The following is a 23,371-nucleotide window of genomic DNA, read 5'->3' on the forward strand; positions in this document are numbered from 1 at the left end:
AGTGTTCATAGCAATTTTTCGCGAAAATCGGCACAAGATGGCCGCCACAAAATGGCGGGTTACATATTTTTTTAAGAATTTCTTCAATATGGTTATTGTATGCGCCAAGTTATAATTAAGTTATTTAAGATTTTTATTTCGAATGAGTGGACTGTATTTTTTGCGGTAAATTGGTGTACAAAAGAAAGATACAAAGGAATCAGAGCACAAGGAAGACAGCACTTACTTGACCTTATTTTTCATGGGTAGGAGCACGCCGTCCGTTGATCCAAATATTCCTCACGAAGTCCTCTCTTCTCGAACACCACCACTTATGTTATATTTCGGCACACACATAAATATAGGAATTATGCTTAAAAGGATCTCATTGAAACTTCTAAGGTATATTATGATATTTTATGGCTTATTTTCAGGCAGCCAGTAAACTCGTATTGCCCGTTACTTTTCGCAATCGGAAAGCAAGTCGTCCGCAAACGTCTTAATCGTTTGCTTCCGTTAATTTAAGTGACAGCTCTGCGTTCTAGTGTTTTTGAGGCGTATGAGGGCGCCAGTCTCTTCACGGAGAATCGTTCAGTGCTGTTTTAGGTTGGATATGGGAGAATAGGAACACCAATGAAATTTTAAATTATTATTTAAGACTTAATTATAACTTGGCGCAACCATCCACCCGCCCTTAAAGGGTCACCTTTAAGAAAAGCTCTCATAAGGTATGAGGTAGAATTGCCTCTTTTAAGAACGCGTATTGCGCATGGGCGTATTTCATATAAGTATGTGTATATTTACGAAAGTATATTAAAAAATATTAATTATTTGTAGAATTATTATAAAAGAGAATAAAGTCTTAACGTATGAGCTACTTAGTACTAAATTATGAAACTATAATTGTTACGCTTATTGCGTCGGAAGAGGGCATAAGCGAACGACCGGACGGACGTAAGTTCTCCCGGAAATTTTAACGGTCGCTACGCGTATGACGCCGTCTTTCGAGGGATGCACTTTCTCTACTACTGCTAGAGGCCAAGCCAGAGGCGGTACGTTGTCATTTATAACTACGACGACAGTTCCCGGCGTAATAGGTACGGAAGGCGTATTCCATTTCAAACGAACTTGCAATCCGTGCAAATATTCCATCCTCCAACGATTCCAAAACGATTGGACCATTTTATCTATTAACGAGTACCTGTCAACCAAGTTAATTTTGTCTGGATTGACATCAGGCGCAGGCAAGGAGAATAGAGGCGCAGTATGTAGGAAGTGACTTGGAGTAAGAGCCGAAGGTTCGGCAGGGTCAGAGCTTAGTATTGTTAGCGGACGCGAATTGAGAAGACATTCGACCTGAATGAGGACAGTGCAAAGTTCCTCATAAGAAAGGAGCTGTTGCCCTATGACCTTGAACAGGATCGTCTTAGTCACCTTGATCATACTTTCCCATGAACCTCCAAAGTGTGGGGAATTGGGACAGATGAATTTCCAAGTTATGCGATTTTCAGCGCATTCCTGCTCTAGCTTCGGGTAATATTCTTCTCTTAGAAATTTATAGAGGTCCCGAAGGTAAGAAGCAGCACCCTGGAAGTTTTTAGCATTGTCGCTATGCAGCACCTGAACAGGACCACGACGTGATAGGAATCTTTTAAACCCGGCGAGGAAACTGGGGGTGCTGAGTGAGGTAGCAACCTCAATGTGCGTAGATCTCGTAGTGAGACACGTGAACAGCACAATATAAGCTTTCTCACTGTGTACGCCACGGCGGCGTACAGGAACGTATGGTATAGGACCTGCATAATCGCAGCCGGTGAAACTAAAGGCTTTCAACGCTGGACGTGTACGTATATCAGGAAGATCCGCCATCAGCGGAATGGTTGGACGCGGTTTAAATCTAAAGCAAGTATTGCACATATGTACTCTTTGCCTGACAATACGGCGTGCCGACAGAATCCAGTACCTCTGACGAAGCAGGGCCATTAGGAGTTCGGGTCCAGCATGTAAATGTTTAATGTGGTAATAATCAATGATTATATTTACCACGTGGCCATTGCGAGGCAATATAACCGGATGTATTTTTTCAAAGCTAAGTCCAGAGTTGGCGAGACGACCGCCAACGCGGATAAGTCCATCATCAATAAATGGTCTTAGGCGATTAAATGCCGGTGAACATGTTTTATTATTTTTAATAAGAGAATATTCTTCAGCAAAATGCTGATTTTGCAGAGCGCGAAGCATTCTATTCTCTGCGAAATTTAAGTCGTCAGCGGTAACTGCACTAGTGCCGCGACGAGGCAGTAATTTAGCAAATCTACAAATGTATACAATTATACGTAGAAGTTTGCTCCACGAAGAAAAACGGAGAGCAAGCTCGTGTAAGTCGTTCGGGAGTGTAGGTTTACACACAGTGTGTATAAGAACCTTCTTCTCGGGTACGTCTTCAATAGACTCTCCCTCTAGAGTTTTGAGTGGCCACTGAGACGGATGCATTGATGCCCATGGTGGACCATGCAGCCACAGAGGGTGTGAGAGAAGCTTCTCAGGAGTTACACCTCTCGATAGAATATCAGCAGAGTTCTCAGTGCCAGGGCAATGATAAAAGTTGTCTGGTGAGATATTCTCAGTTATCTGTACTACGCGATTCGCGACAAAAGTCTGCCATCTATGCGGTGAACCTCTTATCCAATATAGGGCGACTTTGGAATCGAGAAATGCATATGTAGCCTTGATTGGGATACGCTCAGAGTAAGTGTCATGTACTGTACGAAGCAATTTCGACAGTAGGACGCCACCTAATAGTTCGAGACGAGCAATTGAATGAGGTTTCGTCGGCGAAACTTTACTTTTCGCACAAGCAAGACGCACAGTGTTACCAGTAGGGGAGCTAACGTGTAAATAAACGACAGCACCATAGGCTGCGAGACTAGCATCTGATAGTCCCAGGAGAGTGACCTCACAGACTGTTGTCACGCCCACATGACGCGGTATGTGTAGCTTATTTAGAGCTGGCAACTCATCGCAAAACTGTCTCCACATCTTAATGATGTGTGGTGGAGCTACAGTGTCCCAATCAAGATTTAATTGCCAAAGCATTTTAATTAATATTTTGGCATACACGACTGTGGGAGCAGCGAAGCCCATTATGTCCCACAGACGGGCAACAGTCGACAAGATGGAGCGCTTAGTGCATGTCACATCGTCGGGCACAGAAATTTTAAAATAGAAAGCGTCATTTCCAGTATACCAATGCAGACCAAGTATTTTATGGTGCATGGTTTTGTCAAACTCCACTTCAGTCGGAAGTTTGTGGGACGCAGGAAGGTTATCTAAGACCTCGCGAGAATTGCTGTTCCACTTAACTAATTCCCACTGTGCACCCTTAAAAAGATCGATCATCTGCAGCGACACAGTGACTGCCTCTAGTTCGCTTGGAAGCGAGAAAGCTACGTCATCCATATAAAGCGCGGGTAGCACAATGCTATTCGCTCGTGGATATTTTGCGCCGTCGTCATTCACCAGCTGTCTTACCGTGCGCAGTGCATGGAAGGGACTGGAAGTGAGACCGAAACAGACTCGATTGAACTGGTATAGCACAAGAGGGTCTTGTGGATTAAAGCGGTATAAGAAGCATTGATAGCGACGATCAGCTTCGCGCATAACGATTTGTAGAAACTGTTCTCGGCAGTCGGCTGTCATTGCCACTGCATGCAGACGAAAATTCAAAATTATTTTAAAAAGATCTCCCTGTAAATTTTGACCGGAATGTAGCAGATGGTTCAGTGCCTTTCCAGAACTAGAACGACAAGAAGCATCGACGACTAATCTCAGTCTCGTCGAGAGTTTGTCTTCACGTAAAATCCCCGTGTGTGGCATCACGTAAATCGGAACAGGATCTTTAGAATCATATGAAGGCGCGGGAGAAATATAATCTTTCGCGAGATAACCTTTTATGACGTCATCATATGCCGACCTCAATTTATTCGAAGCTTCAAGCTTTCTTTCAAGGCAGATGAAACGTTTCTTAGCTATGTCCAAAGAATTCCCTAGGGAATATAGATCCTCTTTAAATGGCAGCCCGACAACGTATCTGCCCGTATCGGGATCTCGGACAGTAGTCGAAGTGTAGAAGTCTTCGCATTCATTATCATCAGGATTCTGAATGGAAGCGGAAGGAAGTTCTTCAAGTTCCCAGAAACGCTTGACTAAAGAGTCAATAGCAGGAGGCTCTTGAACGAAACAACATGTCAAGGCCGTATGAGTATTTATAGTAGGTATCGTAGGCGCATTGCCCATGAACACCAGACCTAACACCGTGCGCAATGCAACGGGCACCGACGGGTCGCGACGTGACGTATGGACGTCGTCGGGGAGAAGCAAATGTGGAAATAGGGAAGCTCCTATTAAAGCATCAATTTTATCAGGTACGCCGTAACTCGCATCGGCAAGCGGAATACCTTTAAGGTGTGATAGGACTGCCGTATCTATCACAGCCGTAGGTAATTTGTCTGTCACTTTATCAACAACAAGTGGCGAGATATTAAAACTAACGTTATCATCAAAACGCGAATAAAACGTCAAGTCAACCGAGCTGGATTGTATAACCTTCTCAATTCCACCGAACCCCTTCACGATAGTACGTTCTGTGAATTTAGTTTGCAAACCCAAGCGATCACAACATTCTTTTGAGAGGAAATCGGCCTGCGAAGCAGAATCCAACAATATACGTATAACTTGCCGTTCACCATTACAGTCGTAAACAGCAACTTGTGCGGTAGCCAATAAGACAGTAGTTCGCTTGTCTTCCACACGATTCATTAAATTGCTATTATACACCTGCGTAGCGCTTGTAGACGGGCTTACGCGCGTAGCGCACAGTGCTACGTCGGCGCGATCATCCGCTACGGGCGATGACGCGGTAACGGTAGGTGCGTTCGGTGGCGGCATGACGGTATTCAACTGAGGCGCGCGGGAATGTTCCTCGCGCTGGTCAAAGTGCAGCCTTTTGTTATGTTTCTGACCACACGAACAGTGCGGGGAGACTTCACATTGCCCGACTTTATGTTTTATAGACAGGCAGTTCACACAGGCATTCTTCTCCTTGACGCACTTAAAACGTTCTTGAGGAGTTAATAATTTATTAAAGTCAACACATTTATATAAATGCGCATGTGTTATATTTCTACATAGACACTTGGACGTAGGCTTATCAACCGTGCTTATATAGGCCTGATACTTCGGCGCATTGCCAGAAGTCCCGTTATTCAAATGTTTTATATTTTTATTATGACGTGTATTAGAAGGGTTTGTGACATTCGTATTCGTACGCTCAAACACCTTCGCGCGTGTTGTGATAAATTCCACAAAGTCGTCGAAAGTAGGTATATTCTTACCGCATTTAATTTCAAACGCGCGTACACTCTCAGTATCGACCCTTTGTGTAGCTATATGTAGTATGATAAGATCAGCTAGGTTATCTAACTTTAGGTTTTTTAAAGCGCTTACTGCGCCAGCGAACCGGTCTATGAAATCTTCAAAGTTAGTCGCAGAGGGAGTCTGAAAACCCTTATAGCGAAATAATTCATGTAGGTACGCGGAAGTCAACATACGTTTATCATCGAACCTATTGACGAGTGTTTGTAAAATGAGCTGATAATTCTCAGCACACGGATAAATTCCAGCGATTGCGCTTTTTGCCTTCCCTGTCAGCTTCGGTAACAGATAAAATAGCTTTTCTGCATCTGTGAGTGATGGATTATTATCTACTACTGACTTAAAGGTCGTATAAAACATCTGAAAAGATTTAATGTCACCATCGAATTCTAATATCGATATGGGAGCTAGCTTCGGCTTGGCTTTTAGCAGCGCGGAGGTCGCATTATGTATTTCTGGTGTCGTATTTAAAGTTGAGCATTTTGTATGAGTTCGTTTGACCCTATTATACAAAGTCTCAAAAGCATACAGACTTTTGTAATCAGGTTTTGCATCTGAATTTAAGTTTAATAAACGTGTATTATAATCGTCTACAATAGACTCGTACTTTAAACGCAATGAATCAATTTGTGAAGATTCGTCTAGAAAATGTTCTCTTTTTTCAACGTTCGTATGAACATCGGGTTCACGAGATAAGTCAAAGACATTTTGCATGATACCGAATATAGCTTCACGTTTAGCAATTAAGATAGACAGTTTAGTATCCTGAATCTCCTTATCACTTTCGCTAGTTTTAGAATCTACTTTAGGAGGCATTTTACTAAAGTGTAAGTGAGACAATTATCTAACAATCACGAAATACCTATATTTTTATGTGAGTATGATAGGTTAATAGCCAATCATATACTGGTAAATTAAGTAGGTCGCGCGGAGTGCGGATAATATGCGCAAGCGCGCTTCGTTCGATATTACGCGTGGTCGGGTTATATCGAATGTTCGATCGACCAGAGGTTCGTATAGACAAATCTCGACCTTATATGCTAGGTCTTACGACTTGAGTAAATGTTTCACAACCGAAGGTACTACGATAATTAATAATTGCAAGTTTTAAGATTTGTTTTAATTGTTAATTCAATTTAAATACACTAATATTTATCGAAATATACATAAATATGTGTAGATAATTAGTATGTCTAACTGGGGAAATAGCTAGCTCAATGCTATAATGCCGCTTATGCCAGTATTAAGACAAAGAAAATAGATGACGCAATGACCTATTTTATTTAAAATTATATTATTTCAATTATTAGAGCCTATAGAAGTATTCTAACAAGGAAACTAATGCTTCAATACGTTAATATGAAGGAAATGCTGTAAATATCCGGCTCGACGGAACCAAATAAATATGTATGCGCCAAGTTATAATTAAGTTATTTAAGATTTTTATTTCGAATGAGTGGACTGTATTTTTTGCGGTAAATTGGTGTACAAAAGAAAGATACAAAGGAATCAGAGCACAAGGAAGACAGCACTTACTTGACCTTATTTGTCATGGGTAGGAGCACGCCGTCCGTTGATCCAAATATTCCTCACGAAGTCCTCTCTTCTCGAACACCACCACTTATGTTATATTTCGGCACACACATAAATATAGGAATTATGCTTAAAAGGATCTCATTGAAACTTCTAAGGTATATTATGATATTTTATGGCTTATTTTCAGGCAGCCAGTAAACTCGTATTGCCCGTTACTTTTCGCAATCGGAAAGCAAGTCGTCCGCAAACGTCTTAATCGTTTGCTTCCGTTAATTTAAGTGACAGCTCTGCGTTCTAGTGTTTTTGAGGCGTATGAGGGCGCCAGTCTCTTCACGGAGAATCGTTCAGTGCTGTTTTAGGTTGGATATGGGAGAACAGGAACACCAATGAAATTTTAAATTATTATTTAAGACTTAATTATAACTTGGCGCAACCAGTTATCAAATGATTAATGTACAATATAGTGAAAGTCGGGGAGTTTTTTTAATTTTAAATTTTATTATGTGTGATATCAAATCGGAGCGTCCAATACAATTTATTTAAACAAAAGCTAGTATTATAATAAACATAAATCCGTTTAGGGTGTCACTTTAACAATACTTACAAATATATATTTTTTTCTTTTTTATGTAAGACGATCAGCAGAGAGTGAAGTAGTTTTAAGTTTTATTTAATACATTGACATCATGTTGACGCATGTTGAGCAAGTCGTTAAGTGTGTGTATTTTAGCCCTTATTTTAGTTTTATTCTTGTTGATGAATGTGTTGAATACCATGTATACAGTTGGATTCATATAAAATATGTACTGCTATATTTATTAACATAAAGTGGTACATACAAGACAATATAAAACACAACAAAACAGCGCAACCTTAAGTATATTTACTTCTCAGCTAAATTGGCTCCCGCGCTTGCAACCGCGCTAGTGCTCCCAATGCGCGTCGAAGCCTCAAAAGTACTTCCGCACAAAACCGCAAACCAACCAAACTTTATCCGGTGAGGAAACAAGACTACCTGTGTTGTGTTCCTTATGTGAATAAAGTCATTAGGAACTCCTTTATGTGAATAAAGTCGTTAAAAACTTTGCATCTCATGTATCTACGCTTTACGCTGCGGGTCAAATCTTGTGATGTGACAAATTTTAATCATCATCAGCCGTATTGATGCTGGGTACCGGCCGGGGTAGCGGTGATAGCTTAGTGGTTAATACGTTTCTGACACGTACCGCTAGGAAGTGGAACGCTCTCCCGGCTCTGTGTTTCGTGACACGTAGGTATTACTTGAGTACCTTCAAGGCAAGAGTGAGTAGGCTTTTTCTAGACAAGCGTTGACCAACCGAGACCTCATCATTGCTCTCTAACAGGTACGATTATCTTCAAGCGCTGGCTTATCGTTAATAAATAAAAAAAATACTTCAGCCTGCCTTTGGAGGACTTAGTTCAATTTCCAGCACGTACATACATTCTTAAACTTGAAACTTCAGCCACGACGGTTCCATACGCGCCCTGGTTTAGAAATAGCCCCGTAACAAACTGAGCTGGGTTGTAACATCATCAAACCATTAACGACCCACTACAAGCTACGGTTCTCCCGTCAGAATGAGAAGGGTTTAAGCGGTAGTCAAATTTGCTGGCCAAGTGCGGAGTGGTAGTCTTCACACGCCGTTGAGAACATTATGGATCACTCAGGTATGCAGGTTTCCTCACGATGTTTTCCTTCACCGCTTAAAACAAGAGATATTTAAATTACTTAAATTAAAAACGCCCATAACTCCGAATACGAACGAACTCAGTGGTACGTTCTGGGGCTGGAACTGGGTCTCTACGAAAGGAAAGCCAGAGCCTTACCCGCTATGCTATCAACGCTTATTTTAATACAACAATACCAATTATTATATTGGTGTTTTTGTATAATATAACACCAATAAAATTAATCGAAGCCCACAAGGGGTTGTAAATGAGTGTCACTCAATGTCCACTCCGTGTCATGGAGTCGCACTTATCGGAGATCCGACGTGTGAGGGCCGCGCGCAAATTAATATTGGGAAATATTCCCAAATGTTTGATTTAGATCTGAATTTGACATGCGGAAATTCAATTAACTTATTGACTTTATTAATTATTATGCAGGTAAGGATCTGCTCACACGAAGCGCATTTATGTATTTATGATTTGGTGGACGACGATCACTTCAAACATTCTTCTCCATTATAACTTCTTCATTTGCGTTATTGTTAATGCATTACTTAGGATCTTTATAATTAATCTATTCTAAACGATACACCTACCTCAATTAAAAGCGTCACATCACCCACCCACTTTATTATTACGTTTTCGCTTAGCGCTGTTGTCTTTCAATCTGTTTTCTTAGCTTTTTGAATAATTTATAACCTCTCTACGAATTCGGCTTTAAAATTACAAAACAGGTTTTTATACATCTGACGTGGTTCCACGGATAATACAAGGGGATAAACAAACAAACTATTCAGTTTTATTATTTGTTTTTAGAATTTATAGTAGAAAGGATTACATAAAATTACGTTAGTGCGTAAACTATAAAAAAACCTGAGTATTAATTAGCTCTAGCTAGGCTGTTATCTTAAATGTATATAAGTGACATTCTGCCATGGTGGTAGCAAAAAGATCACTCAGCTTAGTTTATTTTACTTGTTTTCTAAGATAGAGATTTTCAGTTGGAATACTCATAGTTGTGACCTATCAAATGGACTCGTCATTAAGTTATATTAATAAATAGAGTTTTGATTCGATTAGATATAAATAAGGGGTGATAGTTAGTGATTACGACTTCAGCTTTACTTTCGCGAGGGCAGAGTTTGAATACTGGCATGCAAGTTATGTGCGTAACGCAATAATATATCCCTTAATTTAATGGTGAAGGAAATCGTCGTCAAGAAAGCTTGGAAGTAAAGTTTGGACTTCGGACTATACCGATAATGGGATGAAATGTGTAGTGGTAGAGCTTTTTGTGGTAGCGCTCGTCCGGGGACGTATTATCGCCATGCGTATTTCTGCCGCTAAGCAGCATTATTACAAAACTGTGTTCCGGTGTAGTTACAGGCATATGAGGCTTAACACCTACGCCTCAAAGTGATGGACCCAGGGTAGCATGTTGTAGGACGTGCTCCTTGCATGCCCTGTGAAGTGTTGCCACTTTTTTTTTTATCCCACTACAAGTTAGCCCTGGATGGCAATCTTATCTGGTGGTAAGTGATGATCCTTTCTACGACGGTGGCGGGCTAAGTGGCTAGAGAGTATGTTAGTCATACCTCTAAATGGTTTCTACGCGACGTCGCACTCGAACACCAAATCGCTTAGCGGGACGTCTTTGACGGTGGGGTGGTAACTAGCCACGGTCAAAGTCTTCCACAAGACAAAACTCACTTACTAACAGGGCCATCTGCTTGGTCACTCAATTATTACTATAAAAAAATATATGGCTATGACGAGGTTTAGATTGATTAACTCACGTCAATAGCCTCTCCTATTTAAGTGGGTTAAAAAATGCTCGGTAAAGAAGTTTTATTCCATATAAATGGTCCGATATCTGGAAAGTTGTCTGAGCCCGTCACTTGCACGCGTCACTTTTATCGCGTCGGCTGTGCCGTGGGGTCCAACGCGCCCCTCCGTTTATTTTTTCTATCGATTGCGCTGAGTTCCCACGTTTTTGGAAAAAAATGTTTGAATGCGGTTGTTTGCATTAGCGGCGCCTATATCCAGGCAAAGACAAAATTAAATGCTGCAGAAGAATGTTTCATGTGTACACATTGTTATCAAAAACCCTACTTTGTTAAACTTCGAGCAAGAAAGTTGATTGGAGCGAAGCATTTTAACGCATGCGGGACCTTTGAGACGTTTCGAATCCCACAGTAAGTGCGTTACTTCTATATTAGTAAGCGAATGGACTGGGCTCTGTTCTGACAAAGATATGTTGAGGTATTTTACAAGCTTAGATTTAAGGATTTCCTGTCATCTTCATATTTAGGTTAAAGTGCTGCAATGTGATGAAAAATTGGATATGAATTATACATTACACGTATGAAATTGTACAAGAAGTAAGATGATCACGGAATACTATTTAATTTTAAGTTAACAACAAAAACAGCTGTTAGCTTTCGTACAGGAATTATGATCTGACCAAATAATAAAATAACATAGAAATGGAAATTAGATATTATGTGAGTACGTGGCATCGATACATAGTTTAAAACAAAGTCACTCCTGCTGTTGGTGTGCTTAGATATTTTAAACTACTGAACAGATTCTAATTTAGTTTTCAGAATATATTATTTATATATTAATGTACTACGGATTTGTATTATTAATTACTTCAAACCGCCCCACAATAGTGTATAAATTGCACCCGTGCGAAGCCAAAGCGGGTCGCTAGTTAATCATAAAATATATTTTAGAGTTATCTAACATTTTCTCTTTGACGGGTTCAAAATACGGAGCTTTAAATAAATTTATTTCGCCGGGGAGAAAATTTCCCTAAAAATATTAATTCAATTGTGTCCCTTTTGTAATCCCAAAAGCTTTAAGTAGATACTAAAATCCGCTTCAGTAATTCCATGGAAATAAGCTTTGACGTCAGACGAACCACACTCTTTACTTCTAAAGTCTTGGGTAAGTACCTATTTTTATTGTTACGTTATCGGTTTTCTGGACTGATGGTCTTCCTCCGCTAGACAAAGGTTCTAGTCGAGTGGTATCGAACTCCACAACCTTGTGTGGGTATCTAGTAGTCACGTGTTATAAACTATCCAAGTATTTATCATTACCTATTTAAGTAGATTTACTTTCGATTTTTATACCACAAAAATCTTATCACGCGAATCCCTTTGTGCCAAATTTAAAGAAATAGGTATATTTACAGTAGCCGCGCAATATATTCAATGGAGTTACTAGAAACGGACATAAATTAGTGATATCTGCATATCGTCTAAGAAAAGAAAACCTTTGTGGGGATCGGTATATGCTTTTATAACATGATACTGCGAAGGTTATATTAGGTATGCCTTTATGAAATATATTAAAACACATTTAACCAATCGTGGTTACTACACGATTGAAGAATTCCTTAACTGCAAGGCTGCTTGGAAACAGGTACCTCCGTTCTGATCTGTCACAAAACAGAAAGTTCCTAAAGATTGTTAAACTGTAAAATAACGTCGGAAAAGAGCAATCTGCTGAGTTTCTTGCCGGCTCTTCTCGGTGTAATCTGCCTTTCGAATCGGTGGTAGATTCACTACAAACAGACTGACTTGACGTTTAAAAAGTACTTATAAACATAAACTGGGCCTACTTGAAATTAATAAACATTTTGCACTTGTGGGAATCGAACCCACAGCCTGAAACTCAGAAAGCATGGCTGCTGCCCACTGCGCCAACCGGTTGTCTATTGACCACCAAAATACTAGGAGCTTTATAATAATCAGCCGGTTCTGGCACTGTTAGAAAACTTTAGTTAGTTAGTTAGTTAGTTTATTAACCTACTATAATTTATAATTATTTTTATTTTGGATACATATAGTAAATATAATGAGCCAACCCAAGGTCTTGGTGTAAAGCATTAAGTAACATGAAGTAACAGAAATAGTTTTTTACAACCTTTTTCTCTTATGCCAGATAATCATCCCCTAAAAAGACGACTCAACGCTGTAGGCCTCAGCGCATTTTAAAACATAATCATAACATCGGCAATAAGAACCCTGAGAGTTGTGGTAACTCCAAACCCCACCACTCAAGGAGTTGACTAATAAACATAGCATTAAAGTAAGCCGCAATAAAAAACCTATTCCTGTATTATTAACGAGAGTCAAGGCTGCTTTTTAACCGCGCGATTTATTGGCGTCAAAACTGCACGCACGGCAGTTAGTGGCATAACGCTTGTTAACAAACACTGCCGTTAAGTATTAGGGCTAGACGCATTGAAAGAACAAAGAAGAAAAAACTTTATTGTATTGCATTAAAATTGCTTGTTTTTAATTTATTTTACGCAATAATCGCAATCAATTGTTTGTAATCTTTGCATCCCTATTTCAAGAACTATTAATTAATACGCTAGTGACTTAGTTATATAATAGTGGCGCTAATTATGTAAAACTCAACTTAACAGCTAAAAAGCACCATGCACTTTACCTACTTGGATGAAAAATTTCCACCGAGTACTTTTTACACAGCTAAAAAAGTAGGAATTCAGTAGTTAGTATTGAAGTTGCCAGTTAACTTCTCTATCGAATATATTACGTTTTACTTTTTGGATTGAGGTTTTTGCTGCAATTAACGTGAACTTATCGAGATTCGTCTCGCTGACACTCATGTTTGTATTTGAATTCCTAAATAATAATTATTATATTTATGCTTGTGGAATACTAAATATGCATTTTACCTATGCCGCATAGCCAATAAGTTTTATTTTTAGCCAAAAGCAATTTTAATTATAGTTCTGTTTGGAGGCAGCCTTATTTTATAACCTTTGCGCCCCGTTTTCGCACCATCCGGGGACCGTTTATCATTTTTTCGATCAGACTGCCTGCGGGCGACTCTGATAACTATGGGGTTAGTGACAGCTTTCGACCCCGGATTAACTTAGTATTGCGGAAGAAAAAATAATAGCTTTTTCGACCTTTTTGACCCATCTTTTAATATTATGGAAGTATTTTTTACTTTTGACTGAAGAGAGATGTAAGTGTGTAACCTAAAAATTATTTCGAAGGTATAAATTATTTTATTTATTTTTAAAGAAAACTAACAATATACATATATTCAGTTATAATCTTGTAAAACATTTTACAAATTCACTTATATTTTTATTGATAACAAGTGACCATGACATTCACAATAAAAAAAAATTACAACTTAACACAGCAAATAAAAAATGATAAAGACAGCGAGGAATAGTTGTTAAGTACAAGTAATATCTATCTTAAGGGAGGGCTCACCGATAGGTAAGCGATGAACTTTTAAATACCGTTAAAGTATTGTAAAATATTTCGATGCCAGGTGATACACGTGATATTACGTTGTATTCAGCACATATGCGGGCTGTGGGAACTACAATACCAAGATGCGTCCTAGCGAAAGGTATATGACAGCATTTACTTGTTGAATTTTTACAATAACGGGGATATGTACTTGAAAGAGAGAGATAGATCATCTCAATGAAATTACTGCACTTTACTCTATTTAAGGACTTTGTGTCTGCATCTGAGAGATAACATTTTGAACTCAGCCAGTCTTTGTTTGTAAGGCTGTCTACATGATATATGAGTTGCATGTAATGTAAGATGTAGTTAAACCATTATCAGATTACCTCGCTAATGCGGATGTATTACAGTTAAAGAATAAATAATACTATGTTAAAAAAAAGGATTGAAACCTGTTTATTAGCAACTGTAAAATTGATACTCATTCAAGTTATTTTAGAGCGAGTGGACTTCACTTCATTATGCACGGATTAATGTATTTACTGTGGCTCGAAAGAGTTTTATGTTTTACAAACTGCGAGGTTAAAATTAATTGAATTAGGACACGACTCCAATGGATTTTCTTAGAATGACAGCATTAATGTTTCATCAATTTTAACACTGTCATTCTACGTCATTGTTTCTGATAGGCCGACGCTATTCTACCAAACCATTACAGCACCTTGACCGGCCTCAGCAATAAATTTCTTTTTGTAGAGATATTTATAGGATAGTGATGATGTGACTAAAATACCCAATTTGAGCAGAAGTACCATAAATTTATGAAACAAAAATAATTGCAATAAGAGTAACGTGAATATCACAATCGATTCGCTATTCTTCACGTTGGTGGAAATCTCTACAAATCCCTGTTTCTGTGATAAATGAGGCACAATTTCTTATACTGGAAAAAATGAAATAAAATTATTTTGCAAGCAGCATTGCAGATTATGAAGCTACGAGTCAAATATTATCTACTATATCATGGTATTTTCCCCAATATTATTAAAAGTCCTGTAGGAGCATAAATAAAAATATAAATATATTACGGTACACACATCGCCATACAGCCCCAAAGAAAGCATAGCTTATAATATTATGGTATGGCTGTAAATAACTGATGAATATTTCAATTTTAATAATATACATAAATATCTACCTATAATATGCAAATAAACACCCGGGCACTGAAAAACATTCATGTTCAGAGTGTACCTACACTTGAAATATCGCACTATGCCGTATTTTAGTTAAATGCTAAATCCAATTGTTCGCACCGTTATAAAATAAAACACATTTATCAAATTCCAATAATTACGAGCCGCCGCGTATGAATACAGTTATTTATTGGTGTGCATTGTATCTGGACGCTCCCCATCATTACTGATATAAATAACGCGTCGCCGCGTGAATGCAAATCGCCATTGAATTTGTGTGATCAAATGTAATGTGACTTTGAAAACAATGAAATCGACAATAAGCGAGGATGAATGTGATCTGACTTGCATAGCGATGGACTTTTCGACACCAACTAAGAATTTATAAATAACGTACCCATCTACAAATATTAATTTCCTTGAATATAATTTCAATTTGGCGAGCCGAACCTAAATTACAATCAGCAAAAAAAATTACAAAAAAAAACCGACTGTTAACTTTGATAAATAACGTGTATATGAAATTTGAATGCAAGCATTTCGTAATAAACCATACTCGAACGAAAAGTAAACTAAAATTTTATTCAAATTCAACAAATTTGATCTTATAATAAAACATAACAAGTTCTGCGCTACGATCTGCCATTCCATGGCATGCAAATTATAACAACACCAAGTTAATTTGGAAATCTGTTTATAAATGTCATGCCCCAACATATTCTATAATAAACTACCCATTGACATCTTGGAGATGTCTCTTAAAGAGTTCAAAGTTGTATTAAAAGTAAGCTTATAGAAAAGTCCTATTATAGTATTATAGTAACCAATTTCTTCTAATAATTTTAAATGACAATGTGAGATGGTGATAACAGAAAAAAACACTCGGCTAAGTTTGCTGTGGGCTTTTTCTTAGACCAGGACCTGTTTGGAGCCCTCGTAGCATTAGTTTAAGGTTTACGATTGGGGTTATCGCCATCATCTCACTACCGTGTAATTTTCATGTAATGTACGCAACAAAAGTGCCACCTATGCTACTTGATAAAAGATATTTCTGACTGTGACATACGAAAACATTAAAAAAACATTCAATTTAATAACCTTCTCCATTCTGAAGGAAGTCGGTTTTAATAACTTATAGTGAAACTGACATTGGTGTGACAATGGCAATGTAAAGGACACATAATCGTAAGCTTGATGGCCACTGGCATCAAAAGATGCTAAAGTGGTAATTAAGAAACATAAGTATACCTACTCCTTTAAACAGACAGACAACGTTAAACTTGGACACAAGCAGCATGGATTAATACAACTGGTGGTAAAGTGATTATAAACTGACAGACTCGACGTTTCTAAAGTGAATAAGTATAGTTTTGTTTTATGTCAAAATCCCTACAATATATCAAACAAAGTATATATCTAACGAAGAAAACATTTCAGAAGTTTAGCTCATTTTAATATTCTACACCTACGAACGAAGCTCTGCGTTGGATAATCCCGCTCAAGTGCGTCTGTTTTCTTTAAAATGTAGCGCCTTGCACTCCCCGTTTTAATCCCGAAATTTATCTCGAGTCAGCCAGTTTCCTCGCTCTGGTTTTCTTCACCGAAGTACATGATATACATGCATGCTATATTTCAAGCAAATTTCATTAAGAATAAATATAGTAGAATTTTAAAATAGCATGTTCAGTTTGATAGAAACTGAAGCATAAAAGGACTACAGCCAACCTTCGTACGTGCAAAGAAGAGAGAAAACGAGTTTGTAGCATAAAGTAATACATGCTAATATATAAAGAGTTATTGTTTGAAAATACATAATTATCGAAAAGGGTTATCAAGTCTACCGGTGATCCTAGAGCGGGCAGTTACCTTGGCCAACGAATTAGTTTGACCATCAAAGGGGCAATGCTGCCAGCATCTTAGGAACCGTACCTCGCTGCGGTGGTTTCGAAGACGTTTTAGATTTTATTTAGTTTTACATAGTTTATTTTACGTTATATTTATAAAACGAATAACAAACAACATATTTATTAAAGACAAAAAATGTATAAATATTACATTTATAAAAATATCTAATAAATTGTATGCAAGTATTATAATAAATTATATGAATTAAAAATTGCCAAGATCCTAATAACAGGAGTGTAACAACCATAAATAAATACATGAAAGCTTTCAAACTCCTTTGTTTTATAACGTGTATATTCAGCTACCTGCGACTTGATTGAGATTTTTTATCAGTCTGTGGCGACCACGTTTCAGACAAGAACATGGAACGGTTTTAATGATCAGTTTTTCATTCAGTTTTGGAAATTACAAAAGATACGGATGCATTTAAATACCGCGGAAAGCTTTTTAAAAAATCTGCTCCATTCGCAGAATATCCCACCGCATTACGCGCAAGGGGGACAAAAACAGACAGACTAACCGAGCGGACTTTTCAACAAGCACGTCCAAGTGAAGCGCTTTCACTGCGCAGGACAAATATTGATGGAGTTGATCGGTTTTAATAGTTATTTACCGCGACATTGAGACGAGGTAAATACTGGTGTATTTGCCCGTCGATTCAATTTGTCCGTTTCCGACCAACTCCAATATTTATGTATGGACCCTACTTAGGCTTGTCGCAGACGACAGGGTAATAACTGGCAAGTGTTACTATGTATAACTCGTCTGCGTGTTAAACTGGAATTTTCAAATCTTTTTGTTTTCCGTGGAACTAAAATATTAGTCCACTGTCAAATATCGAAGTTAGGAAACCATATTAAGGTTTAGTGTTAAGTTTACGAAGATCACCAAAACAATTACATTTATAAAATCTGATTTGGTAAAGAGGCCTATCTGACGAATGGAATTTTGAATTTTAGTTGAGTTAATATTCGCGTCTGAAATACAATCTCCTGGTCTCTAGTATCTCTACGCATAAAATCGGCACAAATGCTCTGCGAAAGGTTATTTGTGCCAAAGAACCGGCCTTTGTTGGACTGATTGAATAGTATGACGTTTGTGTAAGGCCTTACTGGGATATACTCTGTAGTGCTAGGTACTACATAGGTATTTGCGTTGCGCGTTCAATGGACACTTATTATGTTTTATTGATAGTGATAATATTGAGATAGACGTATTTATTTATTTGTGTTTAGAAACTGGCAAATTGAGAGACGATGGCAGTACACATGACAGCGCATTTAATTTAACCAGTTTGTGTGGTTAGCATTTTTAATATCTTGTTTTTTATCAAGAACTTCGTGATTTCTACATTATTTTAGCATAGTTTTGCAGGCTAATATTACGAGCTATTGCAGTCAGTGAAAACCTAACCAGTTTAAAGCTGTTTTTTACAATCTAATAGTCGATTCAAAAAAACATACTAACTATGTACTAATCATTTTTGGCTGGTAGTTTATGCAAAGTTTGTATTAAATGGAAGTTTATAGGAAAGTCATTTTAGCGTAGATATAAAGGATTACGTAAACGGTTACTAATTTTAAATGGCAATGTCGGATGGTGATAACAAAAAAAAACACCCGACCAAGTTTATTTTGGGCGTCTTCATAGACCAGGGCACGTCTGGAACTCTCGTAACTTAAGTTTTAAGATTATGAATATAGTTATGGATGTCATAACACTTCGATGTACCTGCATATTTACACACTAAAATAGGGCCTCTAAACAACAACTTGGAAGCAGGCAGCTCCGCTATCATCTCTCAAAATAGATAAATTCTAAAGATTGTAAACTGTAAAATGAAGTTGCCGAGTTTCTTGCCGGCTCTTCTCTATAGAATCTGCTTTCCGTACCGGTGGTAGAGTGGCTACAAACAGACTGACTTGATGTTTCAAAAGTGCTTATAAACTGGGCCTTCTTCATTTTTGAAATTGACTTCATATTTTCGACATCGATTCACAGTCGATTAAAAATCTTCTTCTCTTTTTAGCTTTTAATAATGGTGTTCACTGTGCAGCAAGAAATCTTACAAGAACTTCCTAAATAGACTCGCTGATCCTAAATTCCAAAATCTTGTTTTCAGTTATGAAATCCTCATTTCTTTGCTAGCGTCCCGCGGTGAAAAAGACGTTGCGTTGCTTTGTTAGGGCGTACGGGAGGGACGAAATTTGGGGAAAAAATACAAATGTAAACTCCTCATGAAAATTTAATATTTTTCCAATACCAGACCAAAAGTATGATAATCTCCGTTCTTTCAGCTAACGCTATGCCAAAAATTAAAAGCGTAATTAAGGACAAACAAACAAACACTCTTTCTCATGAGATTGAGATGAGATTTCAGATTATGATCATCACTTTGAAAATTTCTGAAGCTGACGATGTTGTGTGACAGAAAAGATTACCTGGTCCTCTGTATTTTAAAAAGGGTACGTATTAGATATTTATGCTACTTAAGTCAAAATCAATATTTAAGTTCGAACGCATTTCTTTTTTTGCTTTAATGTTGATTTGCTTAAGAACTAGAAAGAAATTGAAACGATTTTATCGTTTAATCACAATTCCAAAAGCTGCGATGTCAATCTTGTCGTTTAGGTATAGCAAATTTAACGAGACATCATGATGCTGATTTCGAAAATTATTATAAAAATGTTTATATCATCAATTTTTCTTGCTATACAATATTTATTAAAAGCTACCATTTTTATTTTTCACTGATAAATATTCTTAAATTCCGATATTTATCCGGTTTGATTCATAGTAATACACTTACGTTCACTCTTTCAATTTTATTCAAATTAAACTAAGTACTAAAACATTTTTGAGTTCATCTGGATTCGTAGAATTATGGAGAGTTAATATAAAATTAAGTAACTGAGAGGTTAGTTGGACGTACCTGGTGGACAGACGCAGTCACCATAATCTCGAATGCTTCTCCTGGGCCTCCAGTAGCTGGGCGGTCTCGACAGCACTTCCCTCCTCAGCCTCTCAACCAGTGGCTGTTGTGGCTCCAGGACCGCACTCCTCAAGGCCAGATGCTGTTCCTCCAGCAAAGACAACCTGTCCTGCAAGCCATGCTGCTTGTACAGGCTGTATCCACTGGAGATCAGACTCATGGCACACGCACACCATAACACTACACAGTAAAGCCATGGGTCCCCCGGACATTTTTCACATGTTTCCCATTTCTCCCATCGTTTCTTTTCCTTTTTCTCCTCTTTTTGATTCTTCTCCTCTCTTTGGCTCTTATCTGTGAGAGTTTTCGCCTGAGGTTTCCCCCCTAATCCTACCTTGAAAATCATGGCTGCGTTGAGATCATGTGGTTTGGAATGTTTTCATTTTGCACACATTGGTATTTAGTTTTCGCACAATCGATGCTTCCTATTCCATGCTAATTTTAAATTTAGAAATTGTTAATTTCTCATGTGAAAAAATAACCTCAAGTATAAATTTAGAAAAAAAAATCTTTGAGTGGGTATTTTATTTTCATACGCACAATAAAAGCGACAAATTTCACATTAGTTTCGAAGTATTCAACAAGAAAAGCTTCCGTTTTTTACAAAAAAAAACACGATATTCTAAAACATTTTCCAGTCGTTGCTTTAAAATAAAAATATTTTCTAGATTTTAATTTAAAAAAGTGCGCGATCGTATTCGGCTACGATGGTACGCGGTTATAGAAAACGTAAATACGTCCTGCTCCGTCGAGAGGCGACACGCCACTGGATTGTCGAGTATTCTTTTCTGTATTACGGAGTTGATGCGACAAACGCTTCGAAACAAGTTGCCGGTTTTGGAAATGTTTCTCGTTTTCCAATAAAAATAATATTGCTTTGTCTCTGGAATAGATTAAATCCAGTCACACGTCATGGTTGATCATAACTTAATATGTTATACGTTTTTATTGAAATAGATATAATTCTAGATAACGTAAGCTCACTTTTTCTCAATTTAGCAACAATTTAGCTTAAAGCTTTCAACTTCTATTTGAATTAACTGTTATAAGTGACTTAGACTAACTATATTTAGCTACATAGGTTTCCGCTGACTAGCATAAAAAAAACTTATCTCTCCCCACAAAATAAGTATGCTTATTAATGTCGTTTTAATTTTCTTTGGACTACCGTTTTTTTGTCTAATAGCACGCATGTATAATAAATTTAATTTAATTTGTATAAGGTCTCTATAAATTTGCACAAAAACAATAAAACAACGGTTTTTGTTTGTTTTGCTTTAATTTTTTAAAACAATTAAAGTAATGTTTTTAATTTTAGGCCCAGAAAATATTAATATTTAGACATCAATCGTCTACTCTTGTCTTGTTACTTGTTACTTGTCTACGTCTTGTTAGAAATAAAATTTTTCCAACTCATAAATAAACATAAAAAAAATGTGGTATTTTGACCTCAACGTCAACTCTATTTTTAGTGGCTGTACCACCACATCGAACATCATGCAGATGAAAAGCAGGAATTCTATCAGCTTTCAATGAATTAAATACCTATTTTCCATTTCAAGTGTCGTTTTCTCTAGAAACGTAGAATAAGGCGTATGATGAAATTTTTGAAAAGATTTATAGATGTTGTTGAGCCAAAGATTTGTCATTTCTAACGCGTGTACATAAGAAGGTACACACACGTTTTTTTTATTCATCTCTTACTCTAACGGTCAACAAAAGCTTCGTAAGGAGCATGTTTGAAAGTTCTTCACTACGCTGGCCCATCCTGAATTGGCCAGCGTGGACTTGGCCAACGTGCCGTGAAAGATGACCCGTGCTTGAAGTAGGCTAGGTATTAGTCGATGACGATGATTGAATAAATACTACATACAAGATGAGGTACGTAGCTAGCTATATAGTGGCCCGCGTAGTGTGCAGTGAGTTGGTGCGGCGCGTTGCATCTCAACTCACGCAGAAGGAGGGTTCCGCGAGGGAAATGCGTTGGCATGCGATACGAGAGATTACATTCAAGATAATAATGTATTATAACATCGTTACAGTAACGGGAACAACCCCGATAAGATATTGTAATTTTCATCGCCGTTTCTAGGAAAAACAGACTTACTATTGAAACAATTAGTGAAATGGTATACCTACAATTTATTAAAACAATACCAAACTGTTTTTAAGGCAACTTCACTGTTTGTTATTAACAATTTCGATATTGCCATTTTCTAGGTTAAATGTGATAATGAAGCGGATAGCCTAGTGGACAGGACTTTGACAGGACAGGAATCCACTTTCGGCGGGCCGAGTTCGAATCCCAGCACCTCTAACTTTTCTAAGTAATCTGCGTTTTAAGCAATTACAGTATCACTTGCTTCAACGTTGAAGGAAAACATCGTGAGGAAACCTGCATGCCTGAGTGTTCTCCATACTGTTTTCAAATGTATTTGGAGATCCCCATTCCCACAGTCCACAAAAACACAAGAGTTTACAAATCTTAACCCCTGCTTACTGTGGAAGGAAACACTGTTGATATAATGATGATGAATGAATTAAATAAAATCAAACCATATTTTTTTTATTTATAATATCATAACTTATTTCTTTTAATATTTTATTGATGAAATCACAAACTTAAATCATGTTATCTCTACCGTGTACATAAAAGCAATTAATATATTAATACTAAATAAGTAAAGGAGGAATTTTTAAACCTCACTCGAATTCGAATGAACGTATCAAATTCCTCATAAACAAATTGTATTTTATAACATAACCCTTGGCGTCTCTCGGATCTGTATCGGCATTAATTAAATTTGTGGGGAATGAAAAAGGCGGTGTGATGTTTTTAAGAGGATGGGTCAATTAATCTCTTTAATAGAGTCATTAAGAACCGCGTGGCGGCCGCAAGCGCCGCAGAGTGGCCCGGGTGAAAAAACTAACGTGCTCTGTGATACACTACTCGTCATAACGTTTCACTAATAATATTAGAGGAACTGAGTGTGTGTCTATCCGTTTTTATTATAGTACTACAATCTCACGCGATGGTAAGTTGTGATACCTGTCAGAGGTATAGCAGTAGATATGAGTCATACCCCTAATCGATTCAAGAGGAAATGTGACTACATTAATTTGAACATTAGAAGCAAAAATATACTTGCAGTGCAATATTATACTAGACTAGAATAAGTAATTCATTTAAAGGAAATTGTTTAGAATTTAAAAAAAAACTTCCAGTTGATATCTTGGAGATGTCTCTTAAAAAGTTCAAAGTTTGTATTAAACGTAAGCTTATAGAAAGGTCCTATATATATAGTATTAAGTATATAGTAGTATATAGTAGTATAAATAGTATATATAGTATATATAGTTGTATATAGTAGTAGTAGTATATA

The 23,371-nt window shown here is 37.4% G+C and overlaps 1 protein-coding gene across 1 annotated transcript in view; it reads right to left on the bottom strand.

Annotated features, from left to right (window-relative positions):
* Positions 1-20,446, bottom strand: part of LOC120626735 (collagen alpha chain CG42342) — a 293,204-nt gene extending 272,758 nt beyond the window's left edge. The window contains exon 1 of the mRNA XM_039894398.1: positions 19,929-20,446. Coding sequence (XP_039750332.1) covers positions 19,929-20,334 — 406 coding nt within the window. The 5' untranslated portion in view covers positions 20,335-20,446. The remainder of the gene's footprint in view (positions 1-19,928) is intronic.
* Positions 20,447-23,371: the final 2,925 nt, after the last annotated feature.

Source organism: Pararge aegeria, chromosome 10 (assembly GCF_905163445.1).
Source record: "Pararge aegeria chromosome 10, ilParAegt1.1, whole genome shotgun sequence".
Taxonomy (NCBI): Eukaryota; Metazoa; Arthropoda; class Insecta; order Lepidoptera; family Nymphalidae; genus Pararge; species Pararge aegeria.